Source organism: Rissa tridactyla, chromosome 6 (assembly GCF_028500815.1).
Source record: "Rissa tridactyla isolate bRisTri1 chromosome 6, bRisTri1.patW.cur.20221130, whole genome shotgun sequence".
Classification (NCBI taxonomy): domain Eukaryota; kingdom Metazoa; phylum Chordata; class Aves; order Charadriiformes; family Laridae; genus Rissa; species Rissa tridactyla.
Genome location: NC_071471.1, coordinates 53,162,103 through 53,178,441, shown reverse-complemented (window position 1 = coordinate 53,178,441; position 16,339 = coordinate 53,162,103). Strand labels below are relative to the sequence as shown.

Sequence of the window (16,339 nt, the reverse complement as noted above, 5' to 3'; positions counted from 1 at the left end):
GCCTTACTCACATGCACAGATCAACTGGCTTCAATGACACCACTTGCAGCAGCAGCAGCTGCACAAAGTATTTCAGGATCAGATCTGCAGAGAAGAAATAAGATTAAATTAATGCTGGAAAAGTGTAAACTGATCCACCCAGAGGGAAACAATCTGAAATGCAGAGTGTGAGCAACTGTCAAGGCAAAATGAAAGGATTCCAGAACAGTACAAAAGACAGGAAGCAGGGGAGCACAGGGACTGATTTTAGAGGCTATTGGATGTTTATCTTTTTATCCAAAAGACAGTATAATAATTATTCAAGCACATTTCAAGGAAACAGGAATAATTTATGTTAAATCAGAAAGAAATGAATAACAGTAAATAAAACATAAAAGGAAACTCTTGACATTGGAAAATGTTGTCAGTTTCTTCATTATAACATTTAAGCACTATATGGAAAAATCTTGGTTTATGAACTTTGAGTCAGTTTTCAGTTTACAACTGGTAAAGCCTTTCTTGGTCTCAGAGGTTCTTTTTCTGTAAGGTATAGTCCTGTGACTGCAAAAATTTGCATGGCTGAAATGTTTTTTTGTTTTAATTGTCCTTTTTAGGCTTAAACTTGAGGACACCAGTTATATTCAGGTAGTCCACAGTACCCAAGAAGATTAAGGACCAAATTCTCCAGTTCTTCACTTGCACAGGGCTTTAGCACTTCCCCCTTCTTCAGAGAGCATAGACTTTAATCTTCTGGAGATGAAATGAAATCCATTTCAAGTACTAGGGCCCCACGTACAATTCAACAGAAACTCTTTTGTTTGTTGCTATACTTTCTGAGGTGAATTTGATATGAACAACCCACTCTCAACTGATGAGCCAACACACACAAAGGAACACGAGAGAAGACTTTCCTTCCTGTGCCTGAAGTCCCCAATAGCAGCAGGCAACTCTTCTGTCACCCTCGTGACATTTGTTCAGTAAATTTTCTTGATAACGTGTCTCTTAGCTAAGTTTTATAGCTTTAAGTCTAAAAGTCAACCAGTGTAATACATCAGACAGCTTTGGTGGTATGGCCTTTTTTGCTGCCTTCTACATATTTTTAACATGTTTTTTGGTTCTGTTAAGAAACATAATGAGAGGTACTTTGAGTGGCTGTGATTAGAGATGTAACTGGTCCAAGGTTTACAGCTGGGAAGTAAATCTGGCATATATATTTCAAATTGTGAAATCTGCAATAACTAAAATTAAATTGGGAAATTTAGGATTAAAAAGGCTGAACATTTTGCTAACACACATCTTTCAAATGAATTGTCAAATTAAAATGTTTAGTGTTTGAGAAACAGGAGAAATTGGTAATGAACTTGAAAATCCTACTATTTCCTGTTTCTTGTTTTTAATACTATTCTTGTTTCATCTTCTATGAATTAACTCTAGTGCAGACTAAACTGATTAAAAGCATAGTAGAATTGGCATGTGTGAAAGAAGAAATACAGCCCATTCTACAGAATATTTAAGGCATCTTTTACATTCAGTGGGAACAACATTATTAACTGTAATTCTTTTGGTTCTGTTTTTCTAGCCAAAAATTGCAGAGGAGAATTTAACATACGCTGAACTTGAACTTATGAAGCCGATTCAGGAAGCCAAAGGCATTCCCAGTACGACAGTCTATGCACAGATACTCTTTGAGGAGAACAAGCTGTAATAGTTCATGCCTGTATAAATGTCCTTTGTCTGTGTTCTATTTAATTCTTGCTGTGCTGTTTATTTATAAAAATCATACAAATGTTCTTATTTTTTTATTTCCATTCATGCACTTCTATTTTTCTATGAGACTTTTAAACAAAATGTAGTTGAAAGTAATCATAGAAAAGCAGCTGGTCTACAAGTGACATCCCAGAGACACCCTTTGCAGTGTTCGGCCCCCCTGTTTTAAATGGACTGAAGTTCTACCTGGGGCATTTTCAATACTAAGTATTATTCCTTCTTTAACGCTAATGTGACGAGTCCAGCTGCAAACATCATCATCTGAGCAAGCCTCAGAAGGACTAGTGGCAGGATCCGTGTACATCAGCCTGCTTCTGAAGACAAAGACCACTGACCAGGAAATTTGTCAATTTAATGTTTTTCCCATCAGAAAAATATTAATTCAGTAAAGCTGAGACTTTTTTCTATAGCAAAGGAAAAGCTAAAATTACTTTTTCTGCTATCCAGATATAATTATCAAAAGAGTTGGTTTTCTGTGTTTTCAAATTCCCTTTCTAAATGACTTTGTATTTAATAACTCATGTTACTTTTAGTAAAGTTCTTCTTTGGTGCTTGAAATCAAACACTTCAAAATAATCCAAAGGAAACATTCATAGTTAAATACCAATGATTTGAGGAAGAATATTTATAGCTTGGGAACATTTTCCAGCATTTGGTATTTTTTAGGTTCTGATTTGGAATAGGAAAAATTTTGATAGCAAGTAAGACTTCGACACAACCAGGACACTGCTTTTGGCCTTGATGTAGATTGGTGCTCCCAAACTTGCAAAAGTTTCCTCCTGTGGCCTACGTTACTGAGCTGCTGATCTAGAGGAAAAACTGTCACAGCTTCTCCTCTAGTACGGAGCAGACTCTGTTAACACACTGCTCGCTCACTTTGGAGTTCTTTCTTTGGAAAGACCAGGGCTCAGGAGATAGGGAAATGAGCCTAAAGTGAGAGCACAAAATACTCATCCTTTCGTCACCTCTTGATAACTGAGAAGAGATTCTTCTTTTTCCTTTGACACACATTCATGGAAAATGGGCTATTCTGTGGCATCCTGGGCATTTCAGTTGTAAAGGATAGGCAGACTGGTGTTTTCAAACTCCTAAACCTTCAATGCCCAAATTCCACCAAAGGTCAGGGAGGGTTGGGTATGCAACATCTTTCAGCCCTTGAGAAGCTTTGTCCTTCAGTAACATCAGAGTTAACGGAGACATAAAAGCATGGGCTCTTAGCTCACTCTCAGACCATGAAGAACTGATACTTCCCATGTGCCAGGTCCTCTCCTGGTCTGGGAGGAAGTCCCTCAACAGGCCACACCTTCAGCAGTATTTGGTGCTGATTTTGGAGGAGCACTCATAGGCCTTAGGTTTTGAAATCCTAACCAAGGTGATCCAAGTTGCTTCCTCCTTTATAGGTCAGGCCTTTTTAGTGATACAGCAGCTTCTCACCAGGGCTCAGAGCACAGCTGGGAACCATCGCAGGAATACTCATGCCCTTATTCCTGTCACTGCATGGGAGCGCAGGAGAGGAGGGCAGGGTGACAATGCAGGGATGAGGACATGCGACAAAGGAAGAGAGCACACCACTGCCTTTTGCAGGTTTTCACCAGAATAAGTGAGTCTGCATAAACTGCTTTTTAACTTTTTTTGAAGAGGAGTAGAGATTAGGTAACATACATAATCCATTACTGTGTAGCCAGGACGTGTAAATGTAAAATTCAGTCACTTGCTTCCAAGTTAGATAAATGCCTCTGGTATAACAAAAGAATTGAAGAAAAGCTTGTCAGGCTGGCCATTATGTACAGTACTAATTCCAACTCTAGTCCCTCATCAAGATAGTTCTTTCCAAACAAAGGCCAGCTTTTATCAATAGGTTTGCTAATAATTATTTGCATTTTTAATGTTTGCATTTGTGAGCTGTCAAGAAAGTGTTTGTTTCACCTTTTCATTATCCAAGGAGTTTAATCACCCACCAAAAGGGCATGGTATCTATCCTTATTTTCTGATTGGGTGATGGATTTTCAATGACAACAGCAATCAACTCATTGACCAAAAAGAAATTGGTGCTAAAGAGTCATCAAACATTCAGGGATCAATTTTGGAACAGCCAGAGTTTGACTGACTATTCAGAGAGGACAACTCTCATGCAGACAGCTGTAAGGAAGGCCTTAGAAAAGTATAGAACTTACTAGTGATTCATTTGGAATTAAAAATAGAACCCTAACACATTAATGAGTTGACCACTTAGGTGTGAAAACTTTCTAAAGTTTGGTATATAAACATTCCTTTTACATACAACGGGCCATTGTGCCCATTGTTCAGAAAATCCTCTACTGTATGTTTATGTCCAGTATTTTAATGAATAGCATTCTTTGTGTATCAATAGTCTATATAGTCTTGTTTATGTTTGATATCTAATTCCCTAAAATAATAGTTAATTAAGCTAAATAAATTACCCATTTTGTTGAGATTCATTATCTTAGTCTGTGTAGGATTTATTGCTTGCTAGAAAACGATTCAAGGATATGTGTTTATCTCATACTCAGCATTTAGACAATCCGAATAGGTAGGAATTGAATTTTTCATTCTGAAGAAAATTCCGTGATTTTAAAACGTTTTCCATTTGTGACCAACTTCAGATGACAGCAGAATCCTGAAAGGCAACAGACCAGCTGAGTGAAAGGAGGCCAGAAATACTACTTAGGAGAACACCCATCTTCCTGAGTAGACATTTCCTATGCTTTTTCTTATGCAGTGTCCACTCAGATTTAATAAAGTCAGATCATGTCATTGGAGAAAGAAAAACATCATTCTTTACCTTCCAATTAATTGTACATCTTTAAGTATCAAAGCAACTCACTTGAAAGACTATGGAGAAGAAAATTTCACTGAGTATAATGTGCTTTAGTGGGAGAAATGCAGAATAAGTTGGATTTAGCTCCTTCTAACAGGAACTGCCAGGCTGAATTAATCTCTGGCCTAACTCCCTCTAGCTTCAGCAGAACAGCAGCAGAGCTGAATGTGGTCCACTGTTCTTTTACGGCAGGAGCTCCCATGAAGACTCTTAATATCTTATTAAGCAGCAGTTGGAGTCTGCTGAGTCATACTATTTCCGTTACTCCTCCTGTTGTCATTGGTAAAACACAGCCTAGTGCTGAAATTTTAACAAATACAGCTCTATTAGCTTCACACCAATTTAGTATCAGACTGTTAAATGTTAATGTACTGCACCCTATAGCTTTAAATAGAATTAAGAGATGTTTACAGCTTTGGCTAAATGCACCTTGTTCCTCCACATTAAATTTTATTACTAGAATCCTCCATCAGCAAATAGGAGTAAATCATATTAGTGTCACGGGCTGTGTGTGGGTTGATTCTGCAGCCCAAGGAAAAGGTGTTTTATTACTCTTTATTACAACTTTCTAATTGGTAGGTGTGGTCAGAATGTCATTATCTCTGTAATTACAAGCAAATTATTTGTTTTAGAATAACTGTAACATAATTGTGGGGTTCTCTTCATTAAGATGTTCAATCAACTTGTGTCCTTCGCCAGGGTTTGGCCAGGTTCTGCTGGCACAGCAGGACTCAGACCAGATGAGGTCTCATTTGATGTTTGATTTGTAGGTCAAATTCAACTTTTTGAGGGCTTCCCCAAAACAACTCTGATGAGTGACATCAGGGTGCAAAGATCCTTTTTGGTTTCAGGCTACGCTGCCAGGGTAAAACATAAAATTCCACTGCATAACAATTACTCTTCTGAGTTTCCTGCACTAATCTGAAATATACTCATTTGGTGTGCTTTGTTCCACCACCTGATTTGACTCCATTTTATTACCTAGGTTGGGAGGTAGAGTAGATCGAGAGAATGCACGTCAATAGAAGACTCCAAGTTTGTGTTATTCCTCTCAGAAAAAGAAGACAAAATGGAGATGGCACAGATTTTGAGATGTCACCTAGTCTATCACCTGATGTCAAGGCTGGACCAACTCAACCTGACTTAACCTGGTAGAGGCTGATCTAACCTCTTAGAAACTTACCATGATAAGGTTCCATACTCTCCTCACCACCCGTTTCCACAACCCTAATCATTCAAAATGTTTCCTAGCATGCAGGCTGTATCTTCTTGCCTTTTCCCCAGTAGACATACAGAACATCTTACTCTGCTCTTAACAGTGTTTTCCGTATTTGAAGACTATTGAAGGGACGGTCAAAAAGAGAATTGTCAACCTCAGTTCTGTCAGGCTTTCCTCTTGTAAGGAACAAATGATTTCCAATACTGCTTCTATGGAAAAGATTAACAAATTATTCCACAGAAAACAGCCCAGGAAATTCAGGGAATGGTTAGATTAGGTTCAGTTCTGAGCTGGCTTCCCAGATTGCATTCTGAGTGCAGCCCACACAGGAAAATGCTTGCTGAAACACCTGAACAAAACACACCATAGCTCCAACACATGGGTCTCAAACAATCTCTCCCCCAGGCTGCCCCAGCTCTTTCAGCAAACTTCACAGCAGTTTCACATTCCAGCATTTCCACTCAGAGTCTACATGCTGAAGCAATGTGCCCTACTGACTGCAGAGCAATAGGTAGGGCAAGAATCCTACCTGTCTTGGCACCGTATTGTGTCAAATGTCTCTTGTTCCTCACCAGCATTGCTGGATTGTTGGATTGCAATTGCTGGATTGCAAACCTCACAAGAGGCTTTTCAGTCTTTAACCACCCCAGTCAGAAATGTTCTGGCAGCCCTTTTTGAGCCTCCAAGCTGAGAACTGCTCAGGTTTTCATTTTAGTACGTAGCACCACTAGTCACTGCAATTGCATTTCTCACCCCTGTGCAGGACCTGGGACTGTCTTGTACCTCAGAGCAGGGAAGCAGGAGGTCATATGTACAGAGGCCCCAGGCAAGCTCACTTGGGTTCTGGTCCTGGCTAGGGAAAAACTTTGGGGAAAGGGACTTCTTACCTCCCTGCCTGCCTGTTCCCTGTGACCCTCTTAAACGCAAGCTGTTGAGTCAAACTCAAACTTTCCGTCTTGGATTTAATTTGAGTTGTTAAGCCATGTTAAAAATCCTGTTTATCTTGTCTGCAGCAATATTTTACCATAAGGAAGAGAATGAGAATACAATGGTGCATTAGGGCTCTGTACGTGGAGCTGCACGAGACAAGATCACCTTTGGGGGCTTTTGCCTTCCTGTTCTGGGCTGGCATGGTCTTAGGCACAATTGTCGGCAGATACAACACTTAGCTACCCACAGCCCCACGTCTTTCTCTGAGAAATTAGCCATTGATCCTTTCGGATTATCCGCAGGAAAGAGGAGTCCCCCAGGAACTTCTCTGACTGCTAACAGTTCTCTCCTGACAACACAGGGGAGAGCACAGCACAGAACCAGAACATCACGTAAAATATACAGAGCAAAAACCACATGGGGGTGGGCAACAGTTATCACTTTCAAACATGGTAACTGGACATGTGTCCTCCACTTACCATAAAAGCAAACAAGGAGTCACCGGACACTGTTCAGTGATGCTACACCACTTCTTCCACCTCTGATGCTGCCTGCTTTGCGCAGGAACTAGAAGGGAAACTGCTCAGCACCATCTGTGAAGGCATTTTTCAGGCAGCCAGTTAAACAGCTTTACAAATCTCATTCCCCTGCACCACTCCTGTGGGAGACAAGTAAGTGGAGAATCCTGGCCTAAGTACCCAGATTGGAGAGGATCAACAAGGTTGACAGCCAGCCATCATTATTCTATATGGCACCTCTATGCCTTAACTGGTCCTGCCTTGCAATGGCACTCTGCTCTCATGGGAACACGTGCCCTTCAGATCCTTCAGGCAAACATAGCTATGCTCACTTCTACCTCTACTTCCTCCTTGCTTGCTCTGAAAGAGCAACCAGGGGATAGAAGAGCTCTGTCCTGCCAGGGAACTAACTCAAAAGACAAAATTAGTAAATCACTGTGCACATGACGACAGCAAATGGCAAAGGCCATTCCTATGTATCACTATAAAAAATAACATTAATTGGGATGCTTTGCAATTTCCTGTACAACCCATAATTAGGTTAGATAAGAAACTAGCAGTGTCTAAGTGCTATAAATGTCTAAATTAAGTTATTTTGAAAGTGCTTGGCACTTTGACATTTGAGAGTTCAGAGTAATTGGAGTATTGAAATAAAATTGCTTCTGTTATTTAAAAGGTCATTATCTTCTTCGGGTAGATATATGAGGACTATTTTCCACTCTACTGAGCCGTTCTATTTGGTACAATTAGACCTGCTTGAGTAGATTTCTAGTGGGCCTCCTCCCACTTATCACAGTCCCAGCACTGCCACAGGGAAGGGCCTGTAAATATACAGCCCAAACACAGAGTATATATTCAGCTCATAATCGGGCTCTGAAGAGCCAAGAGCTGCCTGGAGCTTCAGACACCCACCACGAACACCACAGGCTGCTACATCCATCAAGGTGGCAACTGAGTCCTTACACAACCAAAGTCAACAAATGTCAGGTTACAGGCAGAAGCCAGCATGCCAGGCAGACAAAGGCTTTGGAGCAAATCAGGATTTCACCTTCCCAACCAAATTACCTCAATCTGGCAACAACTCTCGTTCTTTCAATAACACTACTGGAATCCCTTGTTTACAATATGCATGGTCCCACTCTCACAATAAAGATACACCTTTTCCTTGCTTATCAGATCCGGTGCTCTGCAACTGTGACAGTCAAAGATGGGCACTTAAATGACTACACTTTGACTGCATTTTATTTTGGTTAATCCAGTGGTGTCAGTAAAATAAGGGGGTATAACGACATAGACATTGGCAGAGGAGATTGAGCTTGTTACCACTGGGGATTGCCACAGCCAGGACACTGGGGGGAGTGCACTGAGTACAGGAGTGGCTCTCACTGTTCATTGCAGTGGCTTAATCCCTGTGCTCCTGCCATGGGAGCTGAGCATCCCACCAAAACTGGTGTAGCTGTAGAAGCATGACTCTTTGTTGTCCCTCCTGGACAGGGAACAGCTGTATGAAGGAGAAGCGAAGTCCCTAGAGCCTCCTGCCCAAGCTGAACAAGACAACAGTTTCTGACCTGAAACAGGAAAAGTTCCCATGCTGTTGTTGCAGTCACCCACCCAGAGACAGCTTCTCCCCTATCAGTAAGAGCTCACAAGGTTCTTTCCACCACAGAACTCACCTGACATCCTCAGCTCCAGCCACCCAGCCAGCACACTCACCGTTGCTCCCTCAGTGACTGCCCTACACCAACCAACCCTCCAAATGCATAGGGTTGCAACACTTGAGCATGAAACACATTGAATGATCACTGAACACAGGTGCAGTTGTCCCCATCACAAGGCCTACATTTGCTCAGTAATCATTACAGCAAATATTACTAGTGGTCACCAAGATCCCAATGTACTGCTGAAGGCTGCCTAGTTCTGGAAACCAGGTTTCCATAAAACATTTAACTCCAGCTCAGGGAACAAGAGGGTTCCCTTTTAAAAACTTCATGCGGCAAATTTCCAGGAGCCTCCTGACGCTTGGGAAGAGCTCTGATGACAACCTGTCTGTAAGGCAAAAAGCACAGGGAAGGCTGGCATTCCTCCACCAGCCCTGTTCCCTCTTGCACTGCTCCATCAGCCTGGCTGACTTCAATGACAGTAATTGCTATGCATATGTCTGAAGAGTGACACCAGTAATGCAACAACTAGTCTCATCCCTAAGTGATGTGTGTGACCAGAAGCAAACAAATCACTCCAGCTACCTGGCTCAGAGGTGCTTCGTACCAAGGAGGAGGAGACAAGAGAGCTGGGATCAGGTCCAGAGCTTTTCTGGGCTTCTTTTTCGACTTCCCTGGGATGTTGCTCCCAAAAGATGTGACACAAGCATGACAGGCTGCATTTTCATGCAGAATGGAGCATATTCCTGCAAATTATTTTAGCTCATATGGCTCTCAGATAGCTTCCCTTGTGACAGCCATAGGTGATCCTGAATGAGATGATCTTCTTACCTATACCCTCCTGTAACAAGCTTTGAGATACCTGTATGAAAAGGACTTGGGAACAGTAGCATGTGGTGACAACCACAAGGAAACTTTCCCATGGGAGTTACAGATTAGTTTGCATGGATTTCTCAAAAAAGGTTTGAGAAAAATTCTTTTTTAAGGACTAAAAGGTCCTGCAGTGCACAGGCAGCTCTGCAAATATTGCTTCGCTAGCGTTTATTAGCTAACGGAAAGCTACAGAAATCAGACAGTATTTAATGCTCACTGTAACATTTATAAGACTTCTATTGCCGAAAAAGGAAGCAAGATGGTCTGAGCAATAACCAAATAAGTGTGATTAAGATTTAGGGTTTATGGTCCTCGATTAAACTGATTTTTAAAGTCACATAAAGGTTGTACTGTTCTACATTTCTCCTCTTAGTTTCCCTATGGGTCAGGGTTAAGACTGTGCCTTATTTCTGCATTTCTTATCCTAATGGGATTGGATTTCTTCTAAGGGTAATTCTCACCCTGAGCTACTCACCCCTTGCAAAATTTCGTTCTGAGATAATTACAATGCTCTGGTGATGTTCACACTGTGCCACTTACAGTAACAATGGAGTTATGCTGAAAGTATTTGCTATGGAATTGCTCTACTTGCTTAATTTTTCAAGCATATTCTAGATCTGCTACCCCCACATCCCATGCAGCCATTAGAGAATCAGTATCACACCAGGATAACCACCAAGGAGGCACCACTACTGTCCCTCAGCTAGCACTATGTCTATGTGTCAGTGAAAGCTACCTCCCCATCTAGAGCTGACAGAATTTCATGGACATTCTTCATTTACCAAATAAACAGGAGACCAATATGGATATAAAAGTAGGTGCTTGTAAGAGGGTTGGTATCACAGCTAATTGTTTCAACCACATATTATGAATTTCTAGCAGAAAGTCACAGAGACTTGCCTGCAGAAAAATGACCAGGTAGCATTCTACCACTATCACAGACACTGGCTGCATCAGACCTAGGAAATTTGATGACTGCAACAGGCTTACATTTGTGCCTTAACTCTGCAAAGAGTGGTGCTTTTGGAACTCACAGTATGCACTTCTTTCCATGACTTACAACCCTGGGGAAAAATCCTCTAGAGCTAGAGAAGAAACCAAAACTTTCTCAAGCAACCACTGCTCTACAGCAAATCATTCCTAATCAGAATTTTCACCAGGAGGAAATTGCAACCCATTTTTATCCAATTGCCTTTTATATTCTCCCAAATTACAATTCCCTGAACATTAGAACAAGCTCAATACAGGAAGACATTAATTCTTAACCTGCTGACTTCCATTCACACATGGGCACTCTGGATTTGTTCTCTGTGATCAAAAACAACAGCTGATGCACCTTGTCCTTCTCCTGAAGATGTAAGAGAACTGACATTACGCACAAGGAGATGAGCCCGTCAAATCCATGCATGGCTAGCCTAAAGCTGGCCCTCTTCACATACCAAACTAAGTCAGGTTGATGTCTAGAGCACCGGAGCCATTAGTGCCAAAGTCCAGGTTACAAAGGTGCCAGTCCCAGCTCTAGGAAAGGGAGTATCTGCCATTGGCAAAGACAGGCTGCACGAAAAGGCTAAAGGAAGAGACACAATTAGCATGCTACCAAGATGACAACTAGGTAGGCTTTCATGGCTCTTAATCACCTTTGTCGTGGTTCGGTAAAGCTGTATTCACAGTTGACAGGAGTTCAAGTCTTACTGTCCATGTATCCAAATCACAACTTACTTTTAAGGAATGTGCAGAGGAAAGAAGTAGTGTGCTTAATTTGTTGAATTCAATGACAATTGATCTTTCTCTGGTCCTCAGGAAAAGGAAAGATGGGCATGGTCCGCCTTTGCTTCACAAGGTTACTTTGATTACAAAAACATTGGTATGTTTTGGCCTGTTTTCAGTGTACGTTTCACTGAGCAGAGAAAGAATAGTATTTGAGTCATCAAGTCACACTCTTGGAGTTTAAAAAGGCTAATCAGCCAGGTCACCTGTGTAGACACAATGCAGCTTTCCTTGTATGTCTGCATCATGAGCTAACCTCTAATTACTACATTTTCCACAGGCAATTACCTCACTCACTGTGGAGGTTAGACAGAGCCGCGCGGTGGGCTGGGGCGCGGGTCATGTCTCAGCACTCTAAGGAAGGAAGTTGGTTTGCTATAGGAAGTCTTGCTCATTCAGCAACAAAACTCTTCAAAGGAAGAGTCATGAACAAAGCAGTGCCCTACAGGAAGAAAACAGTTGAAGGTGCAGTTAGAGGAAGACGGGTAAAAACCTGTCTTCTACTGCAGATTCTTCCCAATGATGCTGGCATGTCTTTAGTACCAAGATATAGCAGCTCCTCACAATCCTCAGTCTCTGGCTGTCCAGTGCAGCACATCCAGGGCTTCACTCCTGCAGTGCTAACCAGTCCCAGTGCAGTGGAAATCAAGGAACTCTCCTGGCTCTGTCTGTTCAGGGGCGTTTGGTGGTATGAACACAAGGCCCTTCACGGCAATAATGTCCTTCATGTTCTTCCTGGCTATGCCCTGACCCAGTCTGCGGTATTCAGGAAGCTGCTTTGCCTGAGTGGCTACTCATCCCTCTTGTGTGTAAGATAAGGTACTCAATTTCTTTACCAGGTCAAGGAGGGGCAGGGGAGAGAGGGAGTTATCAGTTTAGCTCCTTCAAATTCTCATAAAATGTTAAGGAGCTTAATTTTTCACACTTCCTCCATCTCCACTAGGGACACAAATGGCACTTGACTACACTATGGCCTCAGCCTTCTTATACGAGAAATACCCACTTCTACCATGCAGGGTGATGGTGAATATAAATCCTGAAGTACATCGCATATACTGATATTCCAGAGAACATCGGGACAAGGCTAGGAAAGGCGGCAGTGAAGGAGAAGAATGAAAGAATATGTTGACCAGCTGTGTCAGATCTTCATCCTCACCCATTCCATGCATTTTGCCTGCCTTGCTCACTATGTAAAAAAAAAAAAAAATAAATCAGAGATTAAGAAACTAAAGATTGCACCATAACACATGTTCACAGTGGGGCTGGATAAAGGCACCACTGCCAACCTGAGAATTCCTACCTTCACTCTGCAAATAAAATAGCATTTCAGAAGGCATGCATACCTTTTCATGCAGATTCAGGGAAAGAGGAAGAGTAGGAATGGAGATATTAACATAGATGTATGTTAGTAGAACAAAGATACTGCAACAAACTCAACATCTGTTTGAAGCTTCAGTATTTTCTCATCTCATGGTATTAAAATTAGAATATGTTAATTTTATTAAGCTACATTGCTCTCTGGCATAATCAAGGCAGTTTTATTTGCTAGCTATTATTTGTGAAATTCAATGTATTATGTCAAATTCAGTATCTAAAATAACATTTGAAACAGAAAAGTTTTCCTAGGACAAATACTGCAAAGTCTCATTGTCTATGTGCATGTCTGTCAGTGTCTTTCTCACAACTTCAGAGTCCATTCTCTAATTACAATCAGACTTGATTGCAGGGTCAGTCCAACAACTTATTTGAGATTCACTCCCCAGCCATAAGTTTCCAGTTTCTTTAATTTTTTCATGTTCTGAAGGGTAATTTTCTGTCTATCCAAAATGCTGAAAAAACAAGAGTTCTTGGCTATTTCTTCCTACCCATCCACAGACCAGCAGCAGACTCTTCCCCAGTCATCACCAACGAGGAGCTTGGAGGAATTTCTTGAGAAAGAAAAAAAAAAAAGAGAGAAAAATGTTCAAGAACAAGATGCGAATACGATCAAGGCTTTCTCCTGTGCGTGTAGCAATTAGGAGGATGCAACATTCCAGGGGAGTAGGTTATCTTTAACATTAAATTTGAAGAACAATGGTATAAAATAGACAAAGATTTGTACTTCAAAGACTGAAGTCAGAGCTGAATCCAAACTTTCCTGGAGTTCAGTGGGTTAGCTGTAGACAATCTAGCCAGATCACAAGCTCTTAACCTTCTTTGAGGCTCTATGAATGTTAAATAATCTGCTGGCTAGATTCAGAATTCAGACTTGTTAGCACATAATGTCATGGCTTCAGCCACTGAAATCTCTCCTTCATGTAGTGTCACCAACACTAACGAAAATGACCCTCCCTCCAGACTTACCCACTTTCAATGCATATAAACATCACAGTCACTAAGTGCTCTAAATCTGAGTTTGCAGAATATAGGAAACATTTTAGCAACTATCAAAATGCCAACACTTTTTGAGAGAAAGAGACCAACAGTTTTACAGTACATCATAACTTCCTGGAGTAGGAGACAACAACAAATATTACAGCCAGATGAAACTCCAGGAAGGGTTTGAGTAAACTAAAATACTGCTGGCTGTGCAAACTGAGTAGAGTTTAACAACAAAGCTGGGCAAAAGCTTCCTGTTTACATTGTATCTCGAACAGCTCCTAGTATAGTGGTTTTTCTATAGTGTAGAGACAGTGGAGCAGCTACTGATCTATTCTGGCCGAAAGCTGCTGTTTCTCCTGGGTTGTCTCCTATCTGTCCAAAATCCTTCACTTAATACAGTTAGCCAAGCCAGCTGCCAAAGTAACTGCATTTGGCTAAGAGAGTGATTTGACTGAGATTTAAAACACAACAACACAAAAAATCCAACAACAACAAAACCCAAACCACCAGTAATAATACAAAGTTCAGGATAAAATAAAAAACCCGCCGATTTAGGGCAAAGCGATAGAGACCCCGGGGCGGGCGCTGTGCCCTCTGCCGCACACCGGCCGCAATGCAACGGGCAGGACGGTACCTGGATAGAGCCAGTGCTGTCACTGCTGGGCTGGTCTTACTTGGTTTTCCAGTCAAGGCAAGGCTGGGATTCAGTTCCCGACAGAGAACAAGATGTTTTCCACACTTGTTACCTGTTGTGTGGTTTAAAAATAAGTATTTAGAAAGTGTCTGGGGGCAGCATGGATGGGATTGTTATTATTTACGGTCAGCAAGTTGTTAAGTTGAGAATAAATATATTTAATCTCAGCCTGTGCTGTTGCAAAATAGGCCCATCCCAATTTAATTTGTGGCTATGATAGTTACATGTGCTGACGTGCGGCTGTATCAATTGTGTGCTAAATTGGATTTGTGTATTATTGCTTTCTAAATTGCATGCCTAGTTCAGCAAAATTGTTCATCAGTTTTCACTGGCTCTATGCTTAATAAGATGCCCCACAATACCTTGCTGCCAGGATATAATACAGCCCATAATTGCCTAGTAAAAAGAAATTACATAAAGCCCTGGTATTATCAACTTATCTAAATCTGCTCATAACAGAACCAATAATTAAATGCTGAGAACATTTCACATACACACACGCATACACACACCCCTAACAACATAACTCAATCATAGTTACTTTGGTCTTTTCAATGACTGTGTTTTGTATTAATTTTATTTTCTTTAATGCATAGAATGAGATGTGGGAATATTTGGCCATTTAAAATAATCCTGAAGTCATCTGAATAAGTTTAAGGGAGCATGTAACTGCTTTGATTACACCTCTCAACTCTTTAATAAAGAATGTGCATCCTTATGCTCATGTGCAAACAGGTGCGTGTGTCTATATGCATCACCAGATGCCTGGGGTCAGTGCATGTCTTCTATGATCCTCCCTGAAAAAGGAGTATTCTGTTATGCTCCCATGGGTAGCTTTTAAGTCCTCATTTAGAAAACTATTTAAGATATAAATTTTAAAAACAGCTAAGTTCTCAGTTCATTCCAACGCATTCCTATGCAATTGTATCTGAGTAAATAGGACATGAAAATATCTGCCACAGGAAGTTACAGACAAAAACTTAGGAAATTCTTAAAACAAATTGGACATTTCTACATGTAAAAAGAGCCAGCAAAATGACTACAGAATACTAAAAGGATTTTGGAAGCAATGCTAAGTCTTTTGCTTTGACTTACAGCAATCTCTGATTAAAGACCACAATAAAACCAAATATATAGCTACCAGAGCCAGACTGTCTCACATCTGGCATCTCTGGTGTTCTTGCACCTTCCCTAGAAGTGTCTGTCTCTAGCTACTCTGAGACATGACAAAAGGTATGATGGGCATCCACTTTGGCATTTCCAATATGGCTCCGTATGTATAAATGTTTTCAGAAAGCAATCTAAGTAATGTAGATGCCAAGTTCCATGAACAGCACTTCTGAAGATCTCAGTGGTAATGGCCAATTACTGTATAATATCTTTTTATGCAGATGTTACATCTATAGCTCTATATTTATGCAAATTGTGTGCATAAAATTGAAGTAATAGAGAATGCGTGTAATGAGGACCACAGCAAATAAGTGGTATAAATTATACATACTAACACCACAATTCCTTTCTCTTATGAAATGTGCTGCAAAGAGAACCAAGCTGTGCTATTTAGGACGTGCCTTTGAGGGTCTCTGGCAGGTTTCAGCTCCTGTATTTGTTAGAACGAGCGAGCTTGAGTTGTTTTTAATACCAGTCAGCACTGTAGCCCCATCATCTTATTAACCTCAGCTCTGGGAGAACTCCAGGGTATCAGCTTCAGCTTGGCACGGCCTTGAATAAACA

At 41.0% G+C, this 16,339-nt stretch overlaps 2 protein-coding genes across 8 annotated transcripts in view; one reads left to right on the top strand and one right to left on the bottom strand.

The window, feature by feature from the left end:
• VSTM4 (V-set and transmembrane domain containing 4) overlaps positions 1-5,432 on the top strand; it is a 41,841-nt gene extending 36,409 nt beyond the window's left edge. The window contains exon 9 of one of the 2 annotated variants that reach the window (XM_054206833.1): positions 1,559-5,432. In XM_054206833.1, the coding sequence (XP_054062808.1) occupies positions 1,559-1,583 (25 nt within the window). In that variant the 3' untranslated portion in view covers positions 1,584-5,432. The remainder of the gene's footprint in view (positions 1-1,558) is intronic. The other variant, XM_054206834.1, reaches the window with a different exon arrangement.
• A 1,025-nt stretch (positions 5,433-6,457) lies between these two features.
• WDFY4 (WDFY family member 4) overlaps positions 6,458-16,339 on the bottom strand; it is a 155,905-nt gene continuing 146,023 nt past the window's right edge. For 5 of the 6 annotated variants that reach the window (XM_054205511.1, XM_054205513.1, XM_054205514.1 and 2 more), the window contains 2 exons: positions 14,546-14,657; positions 6,458-13,478 (listed from right to left, as the gene is read on the bottom strand). In XM_054205511.1, the coding sequence (XP_054061486.1) occupies positions 13,412-13,478; positions 14,546-14,657 (179 nt within the window). In that variant the 3' untranslated portion in view covers positions 6,458-13,411. The remainder of the gene's footprint in view (positions 13,479-14,545; positions 14,658-16,339) is intronic. The other variant, XR_008467017.1, reaches the window with a different exon arrangement.